The sequence below is a fragment of the Podarcis melisellensis genome, assembly GCF_964234715.1.
Source record: "Podarcis melisellensis genome assembly, chromosome: 3".
Classification (NCBI taxonomy): domain Eukaryota; kingdom Metazoa; phylum Chordata; class Lepidosauria; order Squamata; family Lacertidae; genus Podarcis; species Podarcis melisellensis.
In genome coordinates this window covers 97,086,945-97,110,308 of record NC_138530.1, presented here as the reverse complement: position 1 = coordinate 97,110,308, position 23,364 = coordinate 97,086,945, and the positions used below count along the sequence as shown (strand labels likewise).

Genomic DNA, 23,364 nt, shown 5'->3' with positions numbered 1-23,364 from the left:
GGCAGAATGTTCGGGAGAAGTCATTCCACTCACATAATGACTTAAAGAGTCAACCCTGTTAACTGAACTTAAGTCCAATTGATGTGAATGGCTCCCACTGATTTCAAAGATATGATATATTGGGACCCACTGAAATCAGTGGAACACATTTCAGCTAGGTTAATCTGGAGCCATTGGCTCATACATCAGAATCTGGTTTGCCAGGGAATCTCTATAAAGGAGATGGCGTAGGCTTGGGCTGCTATTTAAAGAGTGTTAGGCGCTGATAGGAAGGTGCTCAAATCCCCCTCCTTACCCAAACTGCTATTTTAAAGTAGTTTACACCACCTTGTACACCATGTATGCCATCTTGAGATCCTTGGACTATAAAGGTAGTATACAAATGTAGTAAAAAATAAATGTAATAAATAATAATAAATGATGTAATAAATATTGTCTCCTGTGGGTGGTCCCAAGACTGGAATTAATCCCCATGTGAATAAGAGGGGCTTTAAAAGAAAAGAAAAACTCAGGCTGGAAGACGGGTTTCAGCATCTTCCCTTCTCAGTGTAGGGAAATCCCATTGGAAATGATGTAAATTCTCCAACATTAACTGACTGTGATCTGAGCAACTACAACATCCTACCAGAGCAGTTCAAGCCCAACTTTTAAGTGTTAATTACCCCCACACAGTCCTCTGGTTATTCCAAGGCCACTGGAAGAGCATCCCTTTGCTTCTTTCTCTTCTTACCAAACATGGTAGGAAATGGACATTATTGCTGCAGGAACTTTGGCACAATTGCTGGAAGTCATGTGCACATGAGTCATCCAACTCTGTTCACTCATGCCTTCATTGTACCAGATCCAGAGGGCACACCTCTGAAGACCTTTAAAAGAAGAAAAAAAACAACCTAAGAAGGGTGCATTAATATCTTTACTGTGGGAAAAAATCGCTCCAGTTTCTACCCTTCTCCACCCCAGTCTTTCAACCACTGCTTCTACAGATGGTACAGACTAGCTGACTTCATTTGCTAGAAAAATGAGTATCATCCCTGCTATTGGAAAGTCCACAGCTTTGTGATAGACCTAGCAGAGTTTGCATGCATATTATGTATACTGTAAGGTTCAAAACCGTCTGCCATATAGAAACCACAGCCAGTCTCAAGAAACAATACTACACCAGATGCACCAGAGGTTAGATTTATATAGACTCAGAGACACAACATGACCACATTCATACATCATGATAAACCATGGTTCTTAGCTTGCACATTACTTTTTGAGTGATACATGCTACCTGATCACTCCTACTATGCTTCTGCCCTGGAACAATCAAGAGAAACAAACCAGGAAGGCGCAGTTAAGCTTTGCTTCTAGTTACAACCAAACTAGGGATCATGGTTTCTTGCTTCCCAATAAGCCATACTCCGTAAACCAACCATGGTTTAAAAAGGTGGCTAGCATTTGTGGCTCATTTCAGAGGAAAACCTATGATCCCAGGTCTGGACATAACAGGAAGCCAGGCTTCTGACTGTGACTTGTAATTGTGGCCAGCAACTCAACAGCAGAAACACAGATGCAATGATGTAGGCTTTTGTTCCCATGTCTTCAACGTTCCACATAAAGGAGGGAATGTCCCATAAATAAATGAGTATCAAGAGGCTGCAAACAGTCAAGTGTACACTTTGTTGTCCAGGCTTGCCTTCTCTCCAGTCATCTCAAGCCATGCCAAAACTTTGCCCCCATGTCCTTTTATTTTGTAAAGAGTACCTACACTCTAGGCTACCAAAGTAGCTTCTCCTAGACATATGAGAAACTATTGGTCCTCAGAGCCATTATTAGACACATCTCAACTTGGGGTTGATCAAAATCCATTTTACAGGACCTTGCCAAAACAAACAAACAAGACTTTGCTGTGATTAAGAGCATGCTAAAGCTTGCTTCTTCACTTGAGCATTCTCCAGATCTTGTTGGACAGCCATTCCCACCACCCATAGATACTGATTATGGAGATGCTGTCAAACCATGCTGGGGGTCGTGTGCACAGGCTTCCTATCCTAGCTCTATCTCAGGAGTAGCAAGCCTGATGGCTTCTGGATGTTGTTGGGACTCCAGCTCCCATCATCCCTCACCATGGACAGTGCTGGCTAGGACAGATGAGAGTTGGAGTTCAACAAAATCTGGACAGCACCACATAGACTACCTTTGATTTAACTTCCACCTCCTTCCACTGCCCTTGACTGCTCCAGTTTGCAATCAGTTTGCACCTTGGATTATTCATATTTTAAGCCTGAAAACAAGACCTGCATTTTATACTTTAAGGTATAGCACCTTGTTGATCTGAGGCAGGGGTAGGCAACCTAAGGCCCATGGGCCGGATGCAGCCCAATCACCTTCTCAATCTGGCCCACAGACGGTCCAGGAATCAGCGTGTTTTTACATGAGTAGAATGTGTCCTTTTATTTAAAATGCATCTCTGGGTTATTTGTGGAGCCTGCCTGGTGTTTTTACATGAGTAGAATGTGTGCTTTTATTTAAAATGCATCTCTGGGTTATTTGTGGGGCATAGGAATTCGTTCATTCCCACCCCCAACATAGTCCGGCCCCTCACATGGTCTGAGAGACGGTGGCCTGGCCCACAGCTGAAAAAGGTTGCTGACCCCTGATCTAAGGGCAATGTGGGTTGTGGGGAAACATATTTTATTTCTGATCAGGCTGCAACGTAAGGCACTTCTTATAAGGGAAAGTTAAATCCACACATGGTAAAATTGCTTAGGCAATTGCTGTCATCACTTTTCTGTCACACGGGAAACTCAAGCTGTGCTTCGTTTCTTTATTGTCTCTGCTTCAAGCACTTCCCAGCATTCCCTACAGGCTTTCGTTTGCAGTTCACAAGATGGAGACATACATATAACTCTGGCCAGAACATTAGAAACTGATTGCTCCAAAATACAATCTAATTGAACTCAAACACAATCCAAGTCAGCAGCACCCTTTGTGGCCTCCAGGGATAGGAAGACCATTAGCACGGAGGACAGATGACAACATTTCAGAAGATAAGCCCTAACACCACCTTCCAGGCATAACTGAAGGTTGCTATTTTTACTCTCAGCAGAACCTCAACTTTGGTATGTTTTCCCTCCTGAGGGCAAACAAAGCCTGAATCCAGGTATCTTGCAGGAATAATAAAATAACTCATAAATCAGGCAAGCAGCATTTATGTTGGAGATAAGCAACAGGTTCACAGTATAAGTAGTTCCCTCTCATCTTTAGACACTGGTAGGTCACACAACAGAATGCTAGATCCCCAAAGGCCTGGGTTTATACTTGTTTCCACCATCTTTTCCCTCAACCATACAGTCCTGCTTCCACGTTGCTATAGCCAAGTATGACTGTAGTTGCTGGGAAAAGGGAATGAGCCAGACAGAGAGGGCTAATGGGCACTCAGTCCCCTTCTTTCGTCCTTTGAGAGATTGTCAGCATTCATCAAGAAAAATTGTTGTATTAGCTATATTTTTGAGCTCTGGAGCTTTTAAAGACATTTTTGGCATGATTTAACCCCTGTTGCCAGTTTTCCAGGACATTTGCCCCACTTCTCAAAAATAATCCAGGACGCAATTTTCAGAGGCAAATTCCAGGACATGTCCTGGGAAATCAAGACGTATTTTAGCCCTAGCTGTACGCTAGTATTAGTGAGAAGAGGGGGTACTCGTAGGGTCTAACTACACAAATGCATATAGCAAGCATCCAAATATTTTAAGAAAAGATTGTTGTGAAAAAATGGGGAATCTAACTAGAGAAGCAGCCAGGATTTTGGTATTGGAGAAATAGGTTAAATCTTCCCCTGCCTGCTGCTTCTCCGTTCTAAAACCACTTCTCTTTTGGCTATTAAAAAGCCAAAGACTTGTTTGAGCTCTTAGGGAAGCCCCTCTCCTTCCACTCCTCATATGGGGATAATAGCGACATCTCACAAGTGAATGTGACATGCAATTATCAAGATGCAGAGGATTGTTATCACATTACCAACTCAGCCACTTTCCTGTGGATCCAATAGCCACAATAAGCCAATATGATATGAGCATTTTTAAGCATTCATACTTGAAGAAAATCACATTGATCTCAATCAAATCAAATCTCAAGAAGCACTGGGTGCCAAGACAATGAATTCCAGACAAGAATTAATAGGCAAAAAACATGATTTATTTGCGTACAAAACTAGATTCAAAACACACTGTGGTATGCAATGTAAGGCCTGTACTCACATGTATACTACATTAAATTGGAATGATTGTTTCAAGATTTTCAGAACACGCTGCAAGTTGTTTTTAAATTTGCCCTTTCTGAACTACACAATTACATATCGAGGTGGGGTGGGGGAGTAGCATCCAAGAGAGTGCTAGCCATTATTAGGCTATTTTCAGTTCCTCTGGAGTTAGCCAAGTTTCCACAGCAGTACCATGTAGCATTGCTGTACTTGTTACGAGAAACCACCACCATATAAAAGGATGGGACTACCATCAGAAAACTTCATCGCACTGCAGGAGCCAGCAATCAGCAGCTCACATTATTTAGGACACAATTAGGTTTGACATAATTAATAAAATATATTTTAAGAAAAATAAATATTCTGCATAATGTATTTACAAAATGGAGTTGGCTTCTTTCACAAGAGGATGCACAAGAGGTACACAAAACTATGTTTTTACTGGTGTGCAGAACTCAATAGCTGACATGGTATGTACAAAGAAGCCTACAGAGAATCTTCTAACATTTATAGGATGTGCAAATTGTGCACAACTGAAATAGGATGTGAAGGGGATGAAGACAAAGATCAAATAAGCAGGTTGTTTTTGGTCACCAAAAAGGAAACTGCCTACAGTTATCAACTAAAAATCACTATAGCCCTAACAAAAATGTTGTAAATCATCAATGTATTAACAGTTCCAAAATTTGACTAAAACTCCAATGACTCCTTTTGTAGACAACTTCTCCGGCTTCCCTTGCAAAATGAAATATTCCTTCGGTTTGCCTGCTGCAAACTGAACATCTTACATGATGCTCTGGTCAGTATTCTCTCCTTTTGACCCTATGACATCCCTACAAAGCACATTCTGGGAAATATTGCACAAAAAGCATTATACATATACTGCATGAATGTACAAAAATATGTATGAAGAAATCACCAAGAATTAATGGATTGCAGTTAAAATTTGAAGAGGTCTATGAAGTGCTGAGGAGATACTGGCATGAAGCAACTGTTGGGATCATTGGCTGTGCAGGGATGTCCTGTATCCTAAAAAAATGAAGGGCACAGTTATTCTCTCTTTGCATAGGCAGGCAGACTATTACTGGTTGCGAAGCAGTATCCAAAGCCAACAGTTTATACATAGTAGTAGCTGCTACTATTTATAGATATCAAAATATTGCAACAGCAGTGCTGTTTTGAGAGAAAGATGCGTATCTTGTTCAAGGTCTCCTGCTTCTATCTTTAAATCACGTATGAGGCAAGGCCTGGAGTCTCTTGGGAGCTCCAGTTGTACCCAGTGACCAATCCCATAGTTGCTCATGAAGGAAGTGCATTTGTGACTGTAAGAACATAGTAAGCTGCCTCTTACAGAGTCAGACCCTTTAGGTCTGTCTAGTTTTGTATTGACTACATTGACCAGCAGATCTTGAACCTTTGGGACATTTACATGCAAAGCATGAGCTCTTCCACTGAACTGTGGTCATCCTAAAGTGTACTTGTGCATGGTCTTCCTAAAGTGCACTTGTGCATTATACAGTACACATTTTTCTTTAGGTAGGCAGTATAAAGAATCATGCATCCTTACTTACTGACATATCATGATGAGGAAAAGGGTGCAAGTATAGGCAATGTATTTGCTCTACAGCTTGCTTGCTGGAATGCAATACACCCTGTTCTTCATCTGAAACATACAGTGGCTCTGACAGTGTAGGATGAGGTGCAGGAGACCTGTGGTGGCGATGGTGGTCATCAAGATTAGCCCTTTTGTGCAGCAATCTGTTTTAAGACAGATGCAGAGCAAATGAAAGGGATTCCAGTAAAAGTTTGATAAGGTGTTACAATGTAATGCTTATATGTCCTTTTACTACTTATGCCGAACATTTCTTCTTCTTCATGTTTTGTTTGCACATTCCCTTTCTGTTGTATAGTACAGTGGTACCTCTACTTACGTTCACCTCCAGTTATGTATCCTTCTAGATACATGCGCGGCAAACCTGGAAGTATTTTTCCAGGTTTTGCTGTGCGTGCATGTGCAAAAGTGCTCTATGCGCCGCACACATGCGCAGAAGCGGCACCTCCGGATACGCACACCTTGGGATCTGACCAGAGCTCCAGAACGGATCCCGTGCGCAATCGGAGGTACCACTGTAAATGCGCATAGATGCACATTTGTAAATAAAAATGAAACCATGCAAATTTTTCCATGCCTACTTAAATGTAAGCCAGAATGAGTTCAATGGGACTTTCTTTCCCCTGGATAAGTGCAATATATAGGATTGCAGCCTAAATAAATGAAATCATTCCTGGTCGTTAGCAACCTAAAAAACACAGCCTTTAAACATAATACAACTTCTCAGGAGAATTAGCTACATTCCTGTGACAAAGTTTAAGAGAGGAGTTCATTGGAAACTTCATTTGATTACATCAGACACTGAATCTTTTTTATGTAAGGTTTAAAAAGCAGCATTTTATAGCCAAGAAAAGAATTCTAGAAATCTCAATTAAGTGAGAGAACAACATGTTCAGGGCTGTGACATTACATTAACAAGAATCTTATTTGCTTCAGCTATGTAACATGGATACAGAAGAAAGGCAGGATGAAATGCACATAAAGTACCTTGAGTAACAAAGCAAGGTGGTAGTCCTTTTGAGGAAGTCATGAAGGAAGAAACAGGTAGAGGGGCAGAGACGCAAAAGAGAGGAAGATTTTATTGGATAGAATGACAAGCAGCAGAGTTCAGTACATGATATACAACAGCTTTCTGCAGGGCATTCCTATCTAGACAATTTTACTGGTTAGAAAAGTTATCCTGCTTATAAGAAATGAAAAATGAAAAAAATAAAAGGTCAGGAATTGGCATCAATCATGTGAAAGATTTTTTTTGCACTATGTCTGTGTCCTTGATCAGGAAACAAAAAGGGAAAATTTACTTTGCCACTCTGACCCCAGCAGATATTTAAAGAATTCGGCCACCTTCATTATCTCAAACACCAAAGATTTTCTCATAAGATGCCCGTAGGCGGACATCATATCCTCAAAGCAGTACCTGGAAGCATGTTCTGCTAAAGCAATAGAGCTTGAGTCCAAGAAAGCAGACATGAGATCTCATTGCAAGTACCTTAGAACGCTATGAGAGTTAAACATGAATTATATTGAATACTTCGCCTCTCATATCTTTACCCTTTTCAGAGTTTCTTTATTACCACATTTCCACATGAGGTTCTTCAACTACCTCTGAGCTAGTATTGTATTATTTGTGTTAAAAGTTGAATAAGTGCCCATGCAGATAGACATAAGATTCTAGCACATGCTCTTACTGCAAACATGATTCAAGCAAGAGCTGCTATATGCCACATGTAAATACATTCTTTGGAGCAACTTCAGTTGCTGCTAGATGTGCTAGTAAGTGGGATACTGGAGTACCTTGAACATACAGCTTTTGTGAGTTTCTAATGTAATGATTAAAGGGAAACTCACACTGGAGAAATCTACATGGTCCTGAAGCTTGTTTGTAAAACTCTGAAGAGTTTGTAAAATTGCTATTTTGCTATTTGATACCTCTGAATAAGGATAGGCAAATGTCATTTTTTGTTTCTCGTTTTTCCAGTCTTACATTCTTCATATCAGATTGTGATTTTTCTCTTTAAAAACTTCTCTTGACAATCCACCTGCATTTTAGTGCTATTTTCTCCTAATATACATTTTTTTTGCAAAGAAATTTTCCCTGTTCTACTGTATTTTTTGTCTGTTATTTTCACTAATATATGCATTTCTATGCACTTTTTGTATGAATTACTTGGCTGGAGAACTGCATTGCAAAATTCAGAAAAGTATGAATTTGGAAAATAGCTACATTTTTGTTTGCGTATTGTGTCATAACATTAAATAGATTTCCCTTCAAACTGAATTAAAATCTCTCCCCCCATCTCTATATCTGACAAGAAAGAATCACAACCAGGCAACTTGGAAAGGAACCTTTTTGCAAATTCCCATTTGTCTTTTTAGACCACAAATCATTAAAAAGGAAAACACAGGAGCAGGCAGCGTAACAAGAGCTAAGGAATGACTAACTTTTTCAGACCTATCTATAAGTCAAGTTCCCCCACTGTAATCCCCCTCTTGGCTATTACGCACAGGCTCAGGAAGTGGAAGCTTCCATTTGCAAATATTTAAGTTGCTTTCAGTGTTGTGTTTGGCAAGCCCCCGATGTGCTCTAAAAATAAATTCCCCAAATATTTAATTGTTAAACATAGTACAAAGCTGAACTTTTACATTCTGAATTTGTTTTGAAAGCTATTCATATTTCAGACCAGCAGACTATTCTAGTTTGTGAAACGGAAACTCTATATATAAGACTACTCCTCCCTCTGATTGTTTCCTCAGTTACTGAATAGTTTCCAACCTAATATTCTAGGTATTTCATTTCTTACCTTCCAGAAGATAATACTGCAATGGCGACAGAAATGCAAGGTATCTCCATATTGTTCCTTTATAGGGTAACATTTCTGAAGTGCAAAGAACATCAGCTTCCAGTCAATATGACCTTTTTCTGACAGAATAGGGTGCCTATAGAACTGAACAGAAAGGTAACATTTGAAGGCTATTGTGCTGTTTTAACCAGCATCAGACTCAGATTTTTTTTAAAAAAACTATTTAGCTATGAAAAGTAATGGAAAGTCAGATGTGAAATATTTTAAGAGACTGTGCAGATGTCGACCCCCATTTCCCATCATTTTTGACCATTGCCCATTCTGGAGGGCTGTAGGGTATAGTCCCTGTGCTAAAAAAAATTAGGTTATTATTTACAAATGGTTATACTCTACATATTTGATGTGACCAAAGCTAGTTGTAGGACTATGCATGCTTATTACAGAGCAGGTCCAAATTCAGGAAGATTTACTGAGCAGTAAACATCAGACTGTGCCATGCATTTACACTCATATGCACTCTTAATTGGAAGCAGTTCCACTGAAACCAATGGGATTGATTTCCAAATACATTTGCTTATAATGAACACATGAGAACACTCCCATGTGTTTTCTGTTGGTATACACAGCCTCTCTCAACCCTAAAATAACAAAGTTCCTCTAACCTGTTTTTCAGCGAAATGGTACAGGCAAAGCTTTTTCCATAACTGCCTGTCTTCACTGAGCATATACAATGTGGGAGACACTTGGCCCAAAGTGATAATGTCCCAGCAGTCTGAGAATCTATACAAGATGTTGTTCAGCATATGTAAAGGGAGATCGCAGAGTGTAAGTCCATTGGTGACTTGCTGAAAAAACAAGTTAACAACAGTTAGTTATAAGTTCAAAAGTAAACTCACTATTTCAGTTTGAGCAGCCTTAGGTGTGTTTGTTTTCTCCCCCCAAACACTCAAATCTAAACAGCTAAATTCATCTGAAGGTTGCAATCCTAATGCCACATAAAGGTAAGGTAAGGTAAATGACCCCTGGATGGTTAAGTCCAGTCAAAGGCAACTATGGTGTCCAGCGCTCATCTCGCTTTCAGGCCAAGGGAGCAGGCGCTTGTCCACAGCTTTCCGGGTCATGCGGCCAGCATGACTAAACCACTTCTGGTGCAATGGGACACCGTGACAAGTGCCAGAGTGCATGGAAACGTCCTTTGTCTTCCCGTCTCAGGAATACCTATTTATCTACTTGCACTGGTATGCTTTCAAACTGCTAGGCTGGCAGAAGCTGGGACAGAGCAACGGGTGCTCACCGTGTCATGCAGATTCAAACTGCTGACCTTCTGATCAGCAAGCCCAAGAGGCTCTGCACCACCCGAGAACCCTAATGCCACATACCTGGAAACAAGCCCCATCACACTCAATGGGACTTGCTTCTCAATAGATATGGCTAGGATTGCACTATAATTCATCATAAAACTTGTTGAGTATATGCTTTATTGTGAAAAGAAAAAGGCAACAGTTGTTAAAGTGGTCCCCAATTTTGGACCCATTTGCCTGGATCCAAAGTGGTGTGGCTTGTCCTGCAACATCTGCTGCATCCAGATGTTGTGGAGGATGCTGTCCTGTCCCTGTCTGCTAGTCTGTATGCAGAATGGGGAAGGGGCACCATCTTGCGCTTTGCTTCAGGTAGTTAAGTGTCTTTGGGGCTGGTCCTAAATGCCAACTATTAATGCATTTTTAATGGTTCTGACTAAACCTATAAAATATACCGTTAGAGGACCAAATAAATATTTTCATACAGCCACAGTACATTTTTGAAGGCTTAAATAGCAGATACCCAGTACTTTTTGGGAAGCAACTTGGTACAGGATGTTGTCTTGAAATCAAGCACTGAAAACAAAACATTGCCTATTTCACCATCACAGTTTAATTATCTTGGTGTCCGCTCTACTCAACAAATGTTGATTATTTTTTTTAAAAAACCTGCTTTATGCCTGTTTATAATTCTGTATCAGAGAGGAGGGGGAGGACAGAGAGAGGCAGACAGATGACACCCTGGTAACACCCACAGATAAAAGGATTTCACAGCTCAAACGTCACATTTAACAGAGCCATAAAAGCTGGGTATACCTTGGGTATTTGAAGATTATTGAGCTGCTGCTGCCACAGAAGGATGGTTTCCAACCGGCAAATCCAAATATTGATGTTTCCTACTAGCACCGATTTCCCCACGCCCCGTATTAATATGCACAGCGCAGAACTCAGCTCCTGAAGAAGGTCTTTGATCAGACGTGGGTTGTACTGGTCCTCCAGAACTTCAAGTGGGAATTTAGAAACACACGTGAGAATTCTTGCTTTCCTACTACACTTTACATTTATTTTAAACAGCTGAAAAGCTGATCCATTGTCGTTTTATAATCTTAAAGGTAAGAGCCAAGAATTGCTGCCCCAGCAAATAAATGCATATGGCAGGACCAAGGATCTGGTGTTTCCAGCATGATGGCCTTGTTCACACAACATGGCAAGCTGAACTATAGCTTAGCTGGACCAACTAGATGTGGGAGCTCTTGGAGAGGAGCATGCAAATGTGGTGATCTGCCGCTTTCTTTTTTATTCCCACACTGCGCTAAGCCAGTGCTTTCCTCCTCCAACAACCCCACTCACTGACCTGCATGCAGTTTCTTGTTATCCATGGCTACTAGGCAAGTGCTTTCTTAAAACCTAAACAGCAATTGATCAAAATGCCAAAGTGTCATTTGCAGCTATGGAAATTTGTGTCCTTACCTTTGCGAACAATTTTGTCCAAGATATTGAAATAGTTCTTTTGAGCTGCACCGCTCAATGAAGTTAACTGGGATTTTGCTATTAATTGCAAAAGCTAAAAGATAATAATTGTGTATTAGAAGATGTGTAACAAATAAGCCACAATTAGTTATGTTCTTTAGATTCCTCAACATACAGCATAGGTGGGGGAGGAAGGGGTAGAGTCCCTTCCCTTACTCCATTTCTCCCATGTCAAGTTTTAGTTTGTTAGCTCCTTGGGACAGGGAAATAGCAATCAGGTGGGCAGGCAGATGAGCTGCCCTCATGATATTTGTGTCACTGTGGCTTACCTGCATGGGGCAGGGTGGCAGCAAGATCAGTGCTGTGCAGATGTGACAGCATGTTTACTCATAAGTGAAGTATCACTGTGTTCAATGGGGCTTTTTATTACTCTTTCTAGGCTTCTCATAGTAAGATAAACACACTTTCTCAGGCAACGTTCACATTTAAGCATGAGGTTCAGAGTTGTCGTGCCAATGTCTTCTTAGCCCTAACTGTGATTACTGCCACCAATATAATAATTGGCTTGTGGTCAAGCTCTAGAAGGGAGCTGGTTGAGTGGAGGAATGTACAACCTCTCTATTTGGCTTAGCTATGGTTGAGCAAATTATTATTATTAAATTTGTATACCACCCTTCATTCCAGGATCAGAGGGTGGTTCACAATATAGTATAGTTGAGCCTTAGCAGCAGTATGTCTGCATTAGCCTACAAATGTGAGCTACATTCAAAACAAAGCTGCTCCCAGGAGTCACCTTTGACAGAGAAATCTGACCACCACCATCCCCGTGTCTTTGGGAACATGAATAGACACTAAACAAAAAAATAAGATCACATTTGGTCAGTTGATCAAATTCTGCCATTTTGTTTGTTGGCAGAAAGTGGCAGATAAATTATAGTAAAACAGCATGAACTAAAATGCAGACTCCTAACCAAAGCTGTTTAATACATCAGTTTACAGAATGGAAATGAGTAAAATAAAGTCCAGTATCCAAAGAGATGCTTTAGGCAGGTTCAAAGGTTTGTGTACAACCGATTCTGACAAATTTTCATTTTCTAGATGTAGCTTGCTAGGTGACACATGGGGGATGCCACTGGAGAAACAAGTCTAAAGCCCTTGTAGGGAACACAGGTACAGCCAAGCAGTCCTTTGGTACTGGTCTATAATAGTTCAGAACCACAAAAAGCATCATGGTTAGACTCAGAGATATCACACAAAGCACCCCCGGAGAACTCTTTTCTGATTGCCTGAGACATTGTCACTTTACAATAAAGCCCAATGTCAATTTTTAATCTGAGAAATGGAGGCAATTCCTTGGCTCTAGTTTAAGATGAACTCTTTTAACGTTAGCAACCTTCTGAATATACAGAATATATATATATATATAGTACGTTAAATATATATAGTACATTAAATTCAATCACAAAACTACATAGTACAAGAGCATCTTACTTTTACCACGTAATTGAACCTTCTGATGTCCTGAATTGCACTTGAAAAATCTAAGCGATTAAAAGCTTCTCCCAGCGTACAATAGCCATGTCTCTTGGAAAGAAAAATGGGGGAGGGGGAGAAATATGTTAGAGTCACAAAAGAAGCCTTCCTGGAGAGGATAAATGTGCAAGCCTGGAATGTACCGCCCACACAAATCACATAGCTGCTAATGTCCCACAGTCACCTAGCTACCCATTTCCCCAATACTCATGACATATGGGTTGGGAAGTAGAAGGAAAGAAATAAGTTGCTGCTTTGGGAGCCGTTGTTCATGCTGCCTCCTACATTCACCAGTGGCCATTCTCTCCATCTGTCTACATATGGAAAGTATTATGCAGTAGTATTGTGCTTTAGTATGTTCAAGCTAGCATATGAAAGGTATGAGGGAAAACCCATAACACTGAAGCCTTGAAATCTGAATTCCTCTTCCCTATGCAACTGCTATCTGATGCTGACTCTCCCCCCCATCCGACTAGCTAAATAAATAAGAGTGCAGCTAGCTAATAAATACATTAGCGTGTGTGGATTAATTAAATGGATAATTACCAAAAGCACATAAATCATGCCCACCACTTACTTCTTTAGTACTTTCTTTATGAACATATATCCATTTTTCACGATAGAAGCCTGGAAGCAAGATAAGGAACACCTTTTTAAATATTCTGCTGCAGATGTACTGATTTACGAGTAAGGAAGACAAAGATTCCCCATCAAAAACTAGTAGGCAATCATATGCAAATTCTTTTGCAAAAAGGTTCTAACAATCTTTAATAATATGAGAGGGAAAGGTTTTCCACCAATTTTTTTAAAAAAACAAAACTACTGTTCTGTCCACCTGTGGCACTATGCATATGAAAGCAGATTTCTCTGTGTGTATCCCTGCCTAAAGCCATGGTATAGAGTTACAAATACAAGTCAGTGGTCTTTCTACCTCCTCTTACAATGCAGCTACAGAGGAGTTTGGAACTTCCACTTCTGACTACTTGCAGTTTGTCATGTAATGACAAACCCTAGTTAGCAGAAACAAGTCCATTTCAAACCAAATTTTTGATGCTAGTTCATTTTCTCTAAGTGTAGTTAAGATTAGCCACAATTTAGGGCTCAGACACAACACTGAACTATAGTTAATCAAGAATGGGAGTAAAAACATCAAATCTCAGCAATTTTGTGGGATAAGCATGGCCAACACATTAACAATCCCATCAGACACAGTTATGCGAATGATTGCTTGGAAGAATCATGAAAGCCACTGTGATGCAAAGAATCATGCAAGAAATAGACCAAAATCTATCTGATTTAAGGGAAGCACACTTTCAAGTAAATTTCTGTAAGTCCTGGGTACATTTTAGAAATATTTGAAATGAGCTCTTGATTTTACCTCCCACCAGCAGGCTACATACACCCACAATCAAAATTGCACAGATGCTAGTTTACTAAAGTTCACTGTTGGTAAAAGTAAGCCTCCCTATTATTATGTTAAGAACAAAACCCTCAACCAAGATTCTTTTTTCATTACCTTCCCTTACCATTTTTACATGGAGTTGTGTGCAAATGATTAGCATGTTACACATGTCATTTGTTTCCACTCAAATAATTCTTAGCTACTCTCAAATACATAAGTATTTGCATTATGTATAGGTTCTGCTGAAATACACTGGAAAGCAAACTTACACTGTCAACTATTATCAGAACTAAAAAAATAGTTTAGTCTTACACTGAGATTTTGCATTGTTCCTAAAATGATCCTTTTTCCTTTTCTTGCTTGCAAATTCACAGTCATCAGCACAGTATATTTCTTCATCATTATCTAAGATGCTGAAAGGAAAAAAAAATCCATTTAAAGAACCAATCCCTCAGATACAATTGAACAAACCACAGTATGTGAAGGTAGGAATGAGTCATTTGCATTTCAGAGTTTCATGTTGTTTTGATGGCTGTTGGTTTTACCAGTGCAACAACTCAATCCTATGCATGTACCGGTATACTTGAAGGTAAATCCCACCATATTGTGTTGTGCTTATTCTCAAGTAAGTGTTTGTGATTTCAGCCTAAGGGTTTATGTACACTTATCTGAGCATAAGCCCCACTGAACATAATAGGCCTTTATTTTCAAACAAACATGTAAAATTACACTGTTGCTTCAAACACCTAGACTAGCAGTCTGTTTTCACCATGGCCAAAATGACGTCTATGGGAAGCCTGCAAACAAGACATGAGCGAAATACCCTTGCCTCATTTCTGTTCCCAAGGAACTGGAACAGAGAATCTGCTGCTTCTGCAGGTACCATTCAGAGCCTTATTCTCCACTGAAATCCACCATCCTGAATAATTACATGTCATCTGAAAACTGGACCACCTCACACCAACTCCAGAAAAATAAAAATGAACACGTTAGGGAGTATAATATTAGTAGAGATTAAAACAGAGGAGGAAAGATGGGTAATCGTAGGGAAAATGTCCCAAATGAACAACAATTGTCTTTCTACAAAAAAATAAATAAATTAGAAGAGTGTCTTTGAAGGTCCACACCATGTCTAGTCTATTGGAACTATTTTGATATCTTGAACGGAAAGTACAGTCACGTTCTGTTAGGTGTTTAAATCTCCATAGATCTATTAACTCCATATGCGTTCCCTTCATTGGACCTTATCAAATAACCCCTCTTCTAACAAATTGGATGATTAAAAAGAGGTGGATCACGTGGAGTAGTACAAAAGCAAAAGGAACCAGGAAAAGTATGGAAGGACAGTCATATGGCATATGTATACATGCTGTATTTGGTATGGTTGTAAGTGGGACAGGGAGAGGGGAGGGAGGGGGTTAAATATGCTCCCTGTTCCTGTTTTGCAAATGCAAATATTATTTTTTCAAATGAACAAGTTAGAAAGCACTCATCTCAATACAGATCCTGGAGAACCCTACCTATTTACATGCTGCAATTGTGAAATCTGCCTGTAGGTTCCTACTCTGCTTCCTTTTCTTTAACCCAGCAGTCTTCAACCTTTTCAGACTCAGGGCCCACTTTTAATCCAAACATGCATTGTGAGACCCTTTTCCTAACCTTTTACCTTATATTTGCATGGTGGTAGTGCTCCTGTTGCGACCCACCTTGGATCAGGCCATGAAGACCAGTGCTTTAACCAATTACTATTCCAAACAAGGACCCACCCTCTTATCCCATAATAGGATACTATCATGGAGTCTTGGGTGAGGGACTTGGTTTAAAAACATTGAAAGTCTAAGTACAGAAGGTCTCCTAGATCACCCCTGTCCACATGATTGTTGACTCACAAAGAAACAAATGCATGTGTTCATTTACAAACTGCTTTTATGTAGCCTTGTGAATCAATTACCAAGAAAGCAATTTCATTTATCATTCACATACGCAAAACACAGAAAATATATGTGGTAAATAATGCTAAAATAATTCATATTTTTCCGTTGTGAATTGTTTTGAATTATTTTAATAATGTTGTTATATTATTATAAATCCTCTAGATATTCTTATAAATTCTGCACTACTCAGACTGATCCAGTTCCAGTGATCACTACTTTAAAAATCACCCACCACCCAAAAAACCCTCATATGCAATATGTTAGTTTTTTTGCAAGCTACGAAAGGGTTCTGTCCAGATGATCAGTATTTTGCAGGAGGGGTTCAAGGACATATCCATACCATGCTAAGCCTCGTCAGCACTCAAAATCAGGGGTTAGCATTACACTACTTGCAATACGTCAAGTCCTCTGAAAGAGATGGCAACCCCGTCATAATGTCCTAGAGGCTCAGTTTATTGACAATCCTTTTGCAAGTTTAAAAAGAATCTAGGATATGGAAAATAAAATTGCTAAAAATGAGTTTGATGTGGAAAGCTATTTAGAAGGTTTACAACAACTTGTAAATTAAAGCTTTTTATTTTCACACAGAAAACTGAAAGGTGCACTAGTTATATCAACACAAGACAAAGCACTCAGTTTTCCAAAACACTGATAACCTGAGATTGTTTCCTTTGCAAAGAAGTTAGCCTCACACAGATAAGCAAAACTGCTGAAGCTTTACAGCACAAAGTGTACAAAAGGAAAGTAAAATTACTTTATCTTCCCATCTTTATTCTGACAGGAAAATTGTATACATGCGTTTCCCCCCCACTCGCCAGTGTTCACTTTTATTAAAACAGCTGAGTTTGTCAAATGAAGGTATTTATCACTGTCAATTCAGAGTTTTAAAAAACACTCACAGTATAGCCTGGATGTTGTAAATCACCAAGGCAAGAAAAATAAAGATATTTTTTTTTTGTCGCGGGGAGGGGAGAGAAGGAGGAAAATCACACACTAATCTGGAGGATTAAACAGCAAATATTAAAATGGTATTGCACATCAAGAATTTAACAAAGCATCTCACCAACTTTCCAAATGAATCAGAGAGATCTAGCATAATAATGAATGAAGTCTCTTCTAGTTGGGCATGGGTCTTTCTTTACAGTGGACTAGCCACTATTTGATGAGCTGTCAGAGAACAGAGCTCCATTTAAAGGAGACCTCTGTTTGAAAGACTGAAGCATCAGAAGGGAGATTATGGTCCTTGAAGTTGGCTACGAATAGTCAGTGGTAGGGCAGCAGACAGAGAAGGCACATAGGCCACCTGGTTCCCACAGACTTTCCAGTGATGGTGAGATGCATCTCCACTTAAATTATGGAAAATATTTCTAAATTTGTATTTTCAATTTTTTCCAGCTAGAAGTGGCCACCCTTGTCCAATAGAAACCTGAATTAAGCAACAGCCTACAATCCACATTTGAACAAGTTTAACACAGACTTGCACTGGCAAAAACTTGTATCAAAGTCAAATTTCCCAGATTTTCTAAGACAACTGAGGCAGAGCGATTCAATTCTACCCTGCTTGCCTTACACAAGTCATGCCACCACAGCTGGAAGCTGTGAGCAGTATGCCTGTTCAAAAGTTATTTGACTGCAAAAGTTATTTCATTGCAAGTCACCCAGGCAAGAAACTCAGTGTAGGAGCACAATCCCTTCTATAGGTCTAGGTCTGAGCAACACCTGGCACACTGCTCACACCAAACAGATATAAGGGCTTATCTTTTGCCAGTTTGGGGAAATAACAACAAAAACTAAGGGGCAAGACAAAATATCATTTTATTATGAATACCACTTTACCATTAGAATTGTCTGTGACTGCTAACTATGTGGTTTATGTGAATGCATGACGTGCTTATTTAGATCACTGAATGTCTGCATGCCACACAATATAAAAGCCATCCTAATATACACACTTCCTAATTTTTTCCCTGAAAGAAGGCTTGATTGGCCAGTTTGTTGCCATCAGCAAAACAGGTGCTTAGGTTTTCAAACATATGCATCCTTCATGCCCTTTGTAGTGAAGATCACATAGCAAGTCCCTCCAAGCCTGTAATTTCAAGCTTTTCACAACAATGACCTAGTTTTACCAAAATGGATCTAATAGCCCACCTTATATTTAAAACAGGCAAGTCTCCATGACAACACTGCATCAAATAATTAGGTTGTTACATTTCTTCTGAAAGCCATATTATTTTAAATAACTAAAAAGCAGCTTTTAGTTACCCTGCTCTTAAATAAAAGGTGGCGTCCCTTCTCCACAGAATAATCAGTGCATGTACCACCACACACTATCCCTACTGTATAGGGAAAAGGAGAGGATATTATTTTGCAATATTCACAGCACTGTTACTTGTGTCATCCCACAAAATCCCACATAACCCAATGCAAAATCCAACAGCAAATTATTTTAAGTCAGTAACAGTAAGACACCTAACACTCTTTGTAGCTAGATGAAAAGTCCAAGTGATTTAACAATGCTGACAAATGTTTTACCTGGGAAAAAAATATACTGCCTACAGTCCTAAGGTTTGAAGTCCAAAAGCAACAGCTTTACTTCTAAAATGATTTTCATCCCAAATCCTTAAAACTATGCTTAGTTTCTAATTCCACAAACTACTGCATTTCAACTTTCTGGGCTTTAAGTGGACAGAATAAATTGTCTCTACACTCTTCTCTTACCTCCCGTTCCTTGAACAAAAGTTTTCAATGCTATTTGTTTTGTATCCTGGTGGCAGTAATGGTCATGTGTTGTTGTTTTTTTTAAATCTAAGTGACAGCTATGCAACACTTTACATAAAGAGGGCATCAGAAACTGCCCCTATATGGCTCCTCCTCCTGACTGTACCTGTAGCTTGAGCATCAAATCACTACATGAATTTGAGGGAAAGGTTCCTGCCATGATTAAGATCAGCAAATAAACAGACGGTTTCCTCTGTGTGTTAAATACAGCCCTGAGATACATGCCCACCTAGAGAAAAATAGGCATTGATTTATAGCAGTATTAAGCTAATGAGAAGGGGCCCCTTCTTTTTCTTCTCTTACACATTATGACTGATGTTGTTAAGCTGATTGTTTTCATCCTCAAGTTCTGAGCTGCAGGGCTCACATCGCTTCCAACCATCTTCTGTCTTCATCCATCTCCACCCTGGAGATCGCCAATCCTGGCCCAGAAAAGGCATGGTTTCCTTAAAGGCAACAAATGATCAATGCAACTTTTAACAATGTTGCTGTTATGTCAGCAGGATATTTATAAATTAACATCAAGAGAAACATTGTGGCAAAAGATGGCAACAAAATAAAAGACATAGCCATGAAGATGAGAATATAAATGGCTATTAACCAATTTGGTCAGAGCATGCCTCCTTGTGTGCAGTATTACACTAAACATTTCCTTGCAAGAAGATGGGAGGCAACATGAAAGGAACAGAGGCCATGCCATTAGCATCCTGAACTAGTGCACACTTTTAGTTGTCCTAAGAGATCTTGGCTTCCAGTATGTTTCCGAGCACAATTCAACGTGTTGGTGCTGACCTTTAAAGCCCTAAATGGCCTCAGTCCTGTATACCCGAAGGAGCGTCTCCACCCCCATCGTTCAGCCCGGACACTGAGATCCAGCACCGAGGGCCTTCTGGTGGTTCCCTCATTGCGAGAAGTGAGGTTACAGGGAACCAGACAGAGGGCCTTCTCGGTAGTGGCGCCCTCCCTGTGGAACGCCCTCCCTTTATGTGAAGGAAATAAGCAGCTATCTTCTTTTTAAAAGACATCTGAAGGCAGCCCTGTTTAGGGAAGTTTTTAATATTTAATGCTGTATTGTTTTTAACATTTGATTGGAAGCCGCCCAGAGTGGCTGGGGAAACTCAGCCAGATGGGTGGGGTATAAATAAATTATTATTATTATTATTATTATTATTATTATTATTATTATTATTATTATTATTATTTTACCAGCACTGATCTAAAAGGCACAATATGCTGAACACACAATATTGTTATGTCAAAGTAATTTGTTTCACTTAACATTTTACTCATAGTCACCTTGTAATAAGGTTTTGCTAAATAAAACAGAATATAAATTTCATTAAATAAAATAAAACAGGAATGGCTGCATATGGGTAAAGCGGATTCATCAATCCTAAGAATGCTATCTACTATATGTTGTAACCTACCATGTCCATCACTCTGACATTCCTCTTCCACCACAGTTTTCTTTGAACATCAAAACTCCTGCATATAGTCATAATAACTAGCAGCCATGGAGAGTCTTATCCTCCATGAAATCTCCTAAATCAGTGTTTCCCAACCTTGTGCCTCCAGCTGTTTTTGAACTACAATTCCCATCATCCCTGACCACTGGTCTTGCTAGTTAGGGATGATGGGAGTTGTAGGCCAAAAACATCTGGAGGCCCAAGGTTGGGAAACACTGTCCTAAATAGCTTTTATAGCCATCCAAGTCAGTGGATTAATGATCAGAATATTTTGTAATACTTACCAACAAAGTAAGTGTTGCAAAATATTTATTCTGACTAACCCCATACACATATATAATGTCTTTCTTCCATCATGCTAAGTGATTTAGTGATATTAATACATAGATTCAATGGCACTGAACAGCAGAATATTCAGGCCGGTGCTATTTTACACAACACACATTTCATAAGATATAGAAATAAAATTCAACAATGTTTTAGTTACACAAGCAACCACCTTGCCCTTAGTTTTGCCAACCACAACTGTGTTTTCCACACTTCTATAACCTCAGTGGATGCCAAAATAGATTCTTAGACTCACACCACTTCATTCCATCTCATATTCTTTATAGCTACTCCCTTCTCCTGGCAACAAGCAAAGATGCAAACACAATTCTGACAGTCCACACTCCTATCACCTGCTATCCAACTCTGGCCACAACTCTTGACCAAGAACAGCAGTCTCTGTGGCCCAATTCCAGGCTTGTGTCTTCGACACAGTCAATAAAAATTATATATATATATATATATATATATATATAACTAACAGACAGAGTTTGCTGATATTTGGCAAAAGCGATATTTCTATGCCTTTAACACGTAGTATTTGAAATGAGTTTAACTTATTTAAGGTACTTTGGTTAAAGAAGGGACCTTAACACAGAACTCCATTAGAATCTCCTACATTTAGTTATTAACATTTGTGACTAGTAGGTCCTGGACTCCCAGCATTGGAACCTACTTTCTCCCCTCTTACTCACCTTCATGAAAGAAGGGTGATCGACATCACTTGTTCCCAAACACCTGCTCCAGGCTTTTAATGTACATATTTATTTCCCCAGGCCTTTCATGAACCATAATACTGGATATCATTATTCCTATGAATGCTCTGAATCTGTTTCACTTGATTTTATATTGTTCTTAGGTTATATTTCTGTTTTAATTGATATTTTTATACTGAGCACAATGCACATCGCTTGGAGGATTTTAAAAAACATAAATCTCTTTAGAAATGTTCTTAAATAAATAAAGTTTCAATGACCTCTACTCCTGGCTACGCTCACACACACACACATTATACACACACAAAAACGGGACGCGGGTGGCGCTGTGGGTTAAACCACAGAGGCTAGGACTTGCCAATCAGAAGGTTGGCGGTTCAAATACCCGTGACGGGGTGAGCTCCCGTCGCTTGGTCCCTGCTCCTGCCCACCTAGCAGTTCGAAAGCACGTCAAAGTGCAAGTAGATAAATAGGTACCGCTCTAGCGGGAAGGTAAATGGCGTTTCCGTGCGCTGCTCTGGTTCGCCAGAAGCGGCTTAGTCATGCTGGCCACATGACCCGGAAGCTGTACGCCGTCTCCCTCGGCCAATAAAGCGAGATGAGCGCCGCAACCCCAGAGTCGGTCACGACTGGACCTAATGGTCAGGGGTCCCTTTACCTTTACTTTATACACACACACACGTATATAATGTAAAATATTCTGTGTATAATATATACATATACACAGAGTAGAAAACCACACCTAAGGACAGAACTGTAGGGGGGGAAACCAACACCCCCCTCACTGCAATGGGATATGTACCCTTCCCAATAACTTTTGAGGGGGCACCACATTCATTTTGGGGGAGGGGGCTATACTACAGGCCAGGGGCTTTGGGGGCCACTTAGAGGCAGGGTTTTTTTATATAAGAGTCCAGAGGATTTGTGTAAAACCTGGGGGGGGGGAGAGGAACAAACTGAAGCCCCCCCCCACCCATTGGAAGGGCTCTTGTCCAAACTAATGAAGACGCTAAAAGCAACACACACACACCCTCTTGGCAGCCCCTGCCAGACACAGCCTCCCCCCTGCCTGCCCCTTTCTCCCCTGAGGGGACCCTCCTCTGACCGTTGGCCTTCCAACGGCCGCCTCCCCTCCCCCTCCAACGGCTCCCACACAACCTCCCCCCGCCCCACCCCCACTCGCCTTCCCGGCCTCCTCACCACAATCGCTCCCAGCCAAGGCTGATACTGTCTCTATTGACCGAGACGTCGTCGACAACAAGGAACTTCGGTTTCTCCGCCCCGCCCCCTTCTTCGCTTTTCCCCCATTGGCCCTCCTGAGCGACGCTTGTTGCCACCCGGCATCCCGGCCGCCGGTTGGCTGCTCCCAAGGTTGTGACGTCCCAGGTTCCACCTCCCACATACGTCACGTGACGATGAGGGACCGGAGCACGTGTCAATGTTTTGGTCAGGAGGCGGCGGCTGGGAGAAGGAGGCGGGCTGGGGGCGGGGCCACGCTCCTCCCACCGCCCCCTGGGCGGGGCTAGGAGAACGTTCTGCGGAGAGAGCGCGAGTCGTGCTGAACCGGCTCGGAGCGGCGTCGCTGCTGTGCATCGGATTGCAATTCATACAACCCGCTTTAGGAACAACGTCCCGTGGAAGTAGCGCGTAGTAGAATGGAGCTCCGCAGAACATTTGTAGCAGCAAGTTCCAAAGGGTTGTGTGTGCGCTAAATTTCGCAACCTTACGGGTGTTTCTCTGTAACCTTTCAATTTGCATCGTCTTCTTCTTCTTATTGTTATATT

The 23,364-nt window shown here is 40.5% G+C and overlaps 1 protein-coding gene across 3 annotated transcripts; it reads right to left on the bottom strand.

The window, feature by feature from the left end:
• Window positions 1–4,157: 4,157 nt before the first annotated feature.
• FBXO25 (F-box protein 25) lies at window positions 4,158–22,931 on the bottom strand. Of its 3 annotated transcripts, none has more exons than XM_081906478.1 (11): window positions 22,781–22,931; window positions 19,375–19,517; window positions 14,672–14,772; window positions 13,535–13,584; window positions 12,916–13,008; window positions 11,425–11,518; window positions 10,771–10,955; window positions 9,319–9,501; window positions 8,657–8,800; window positions 6,843–6,869; window positions 4,158–5,272 (listed from the first exon to the last, which is right to left on the bottom strand). In XM_081906478.1, the coding sequence occupies exons 2-11, from the start codon at window positions 19,509–19,511 to the stop codon at window positions 5,183–5,185; spliced, it is 1,104 nt and encodes a 367-aa protein (XP_081762604.1). In that variant the 5' UTR covers window positions 19,512–19,517; window positions 22,781–22,931; the 3' UTR covers window positions 4,158–5,182. The 3 variants fall into 3 exon arrangements, with proteins under 3 accessions (XP_081762604.1, XP_081762603.1, XP_081762605.1); XM_081906477.1 differs by lacking the exon at window positions 22,781–22,931 and adding an exon at window positions 21,560–21,851; XM_081906479.1 differs by lacking the exons at window positions 6,843–6,869; window positions 22,781–22,931 and adding an exon at window positions 21,560–21,848.
• Between the last annotated feature and the right edge of the window lie 433 nt (window positions 22,932–23,364).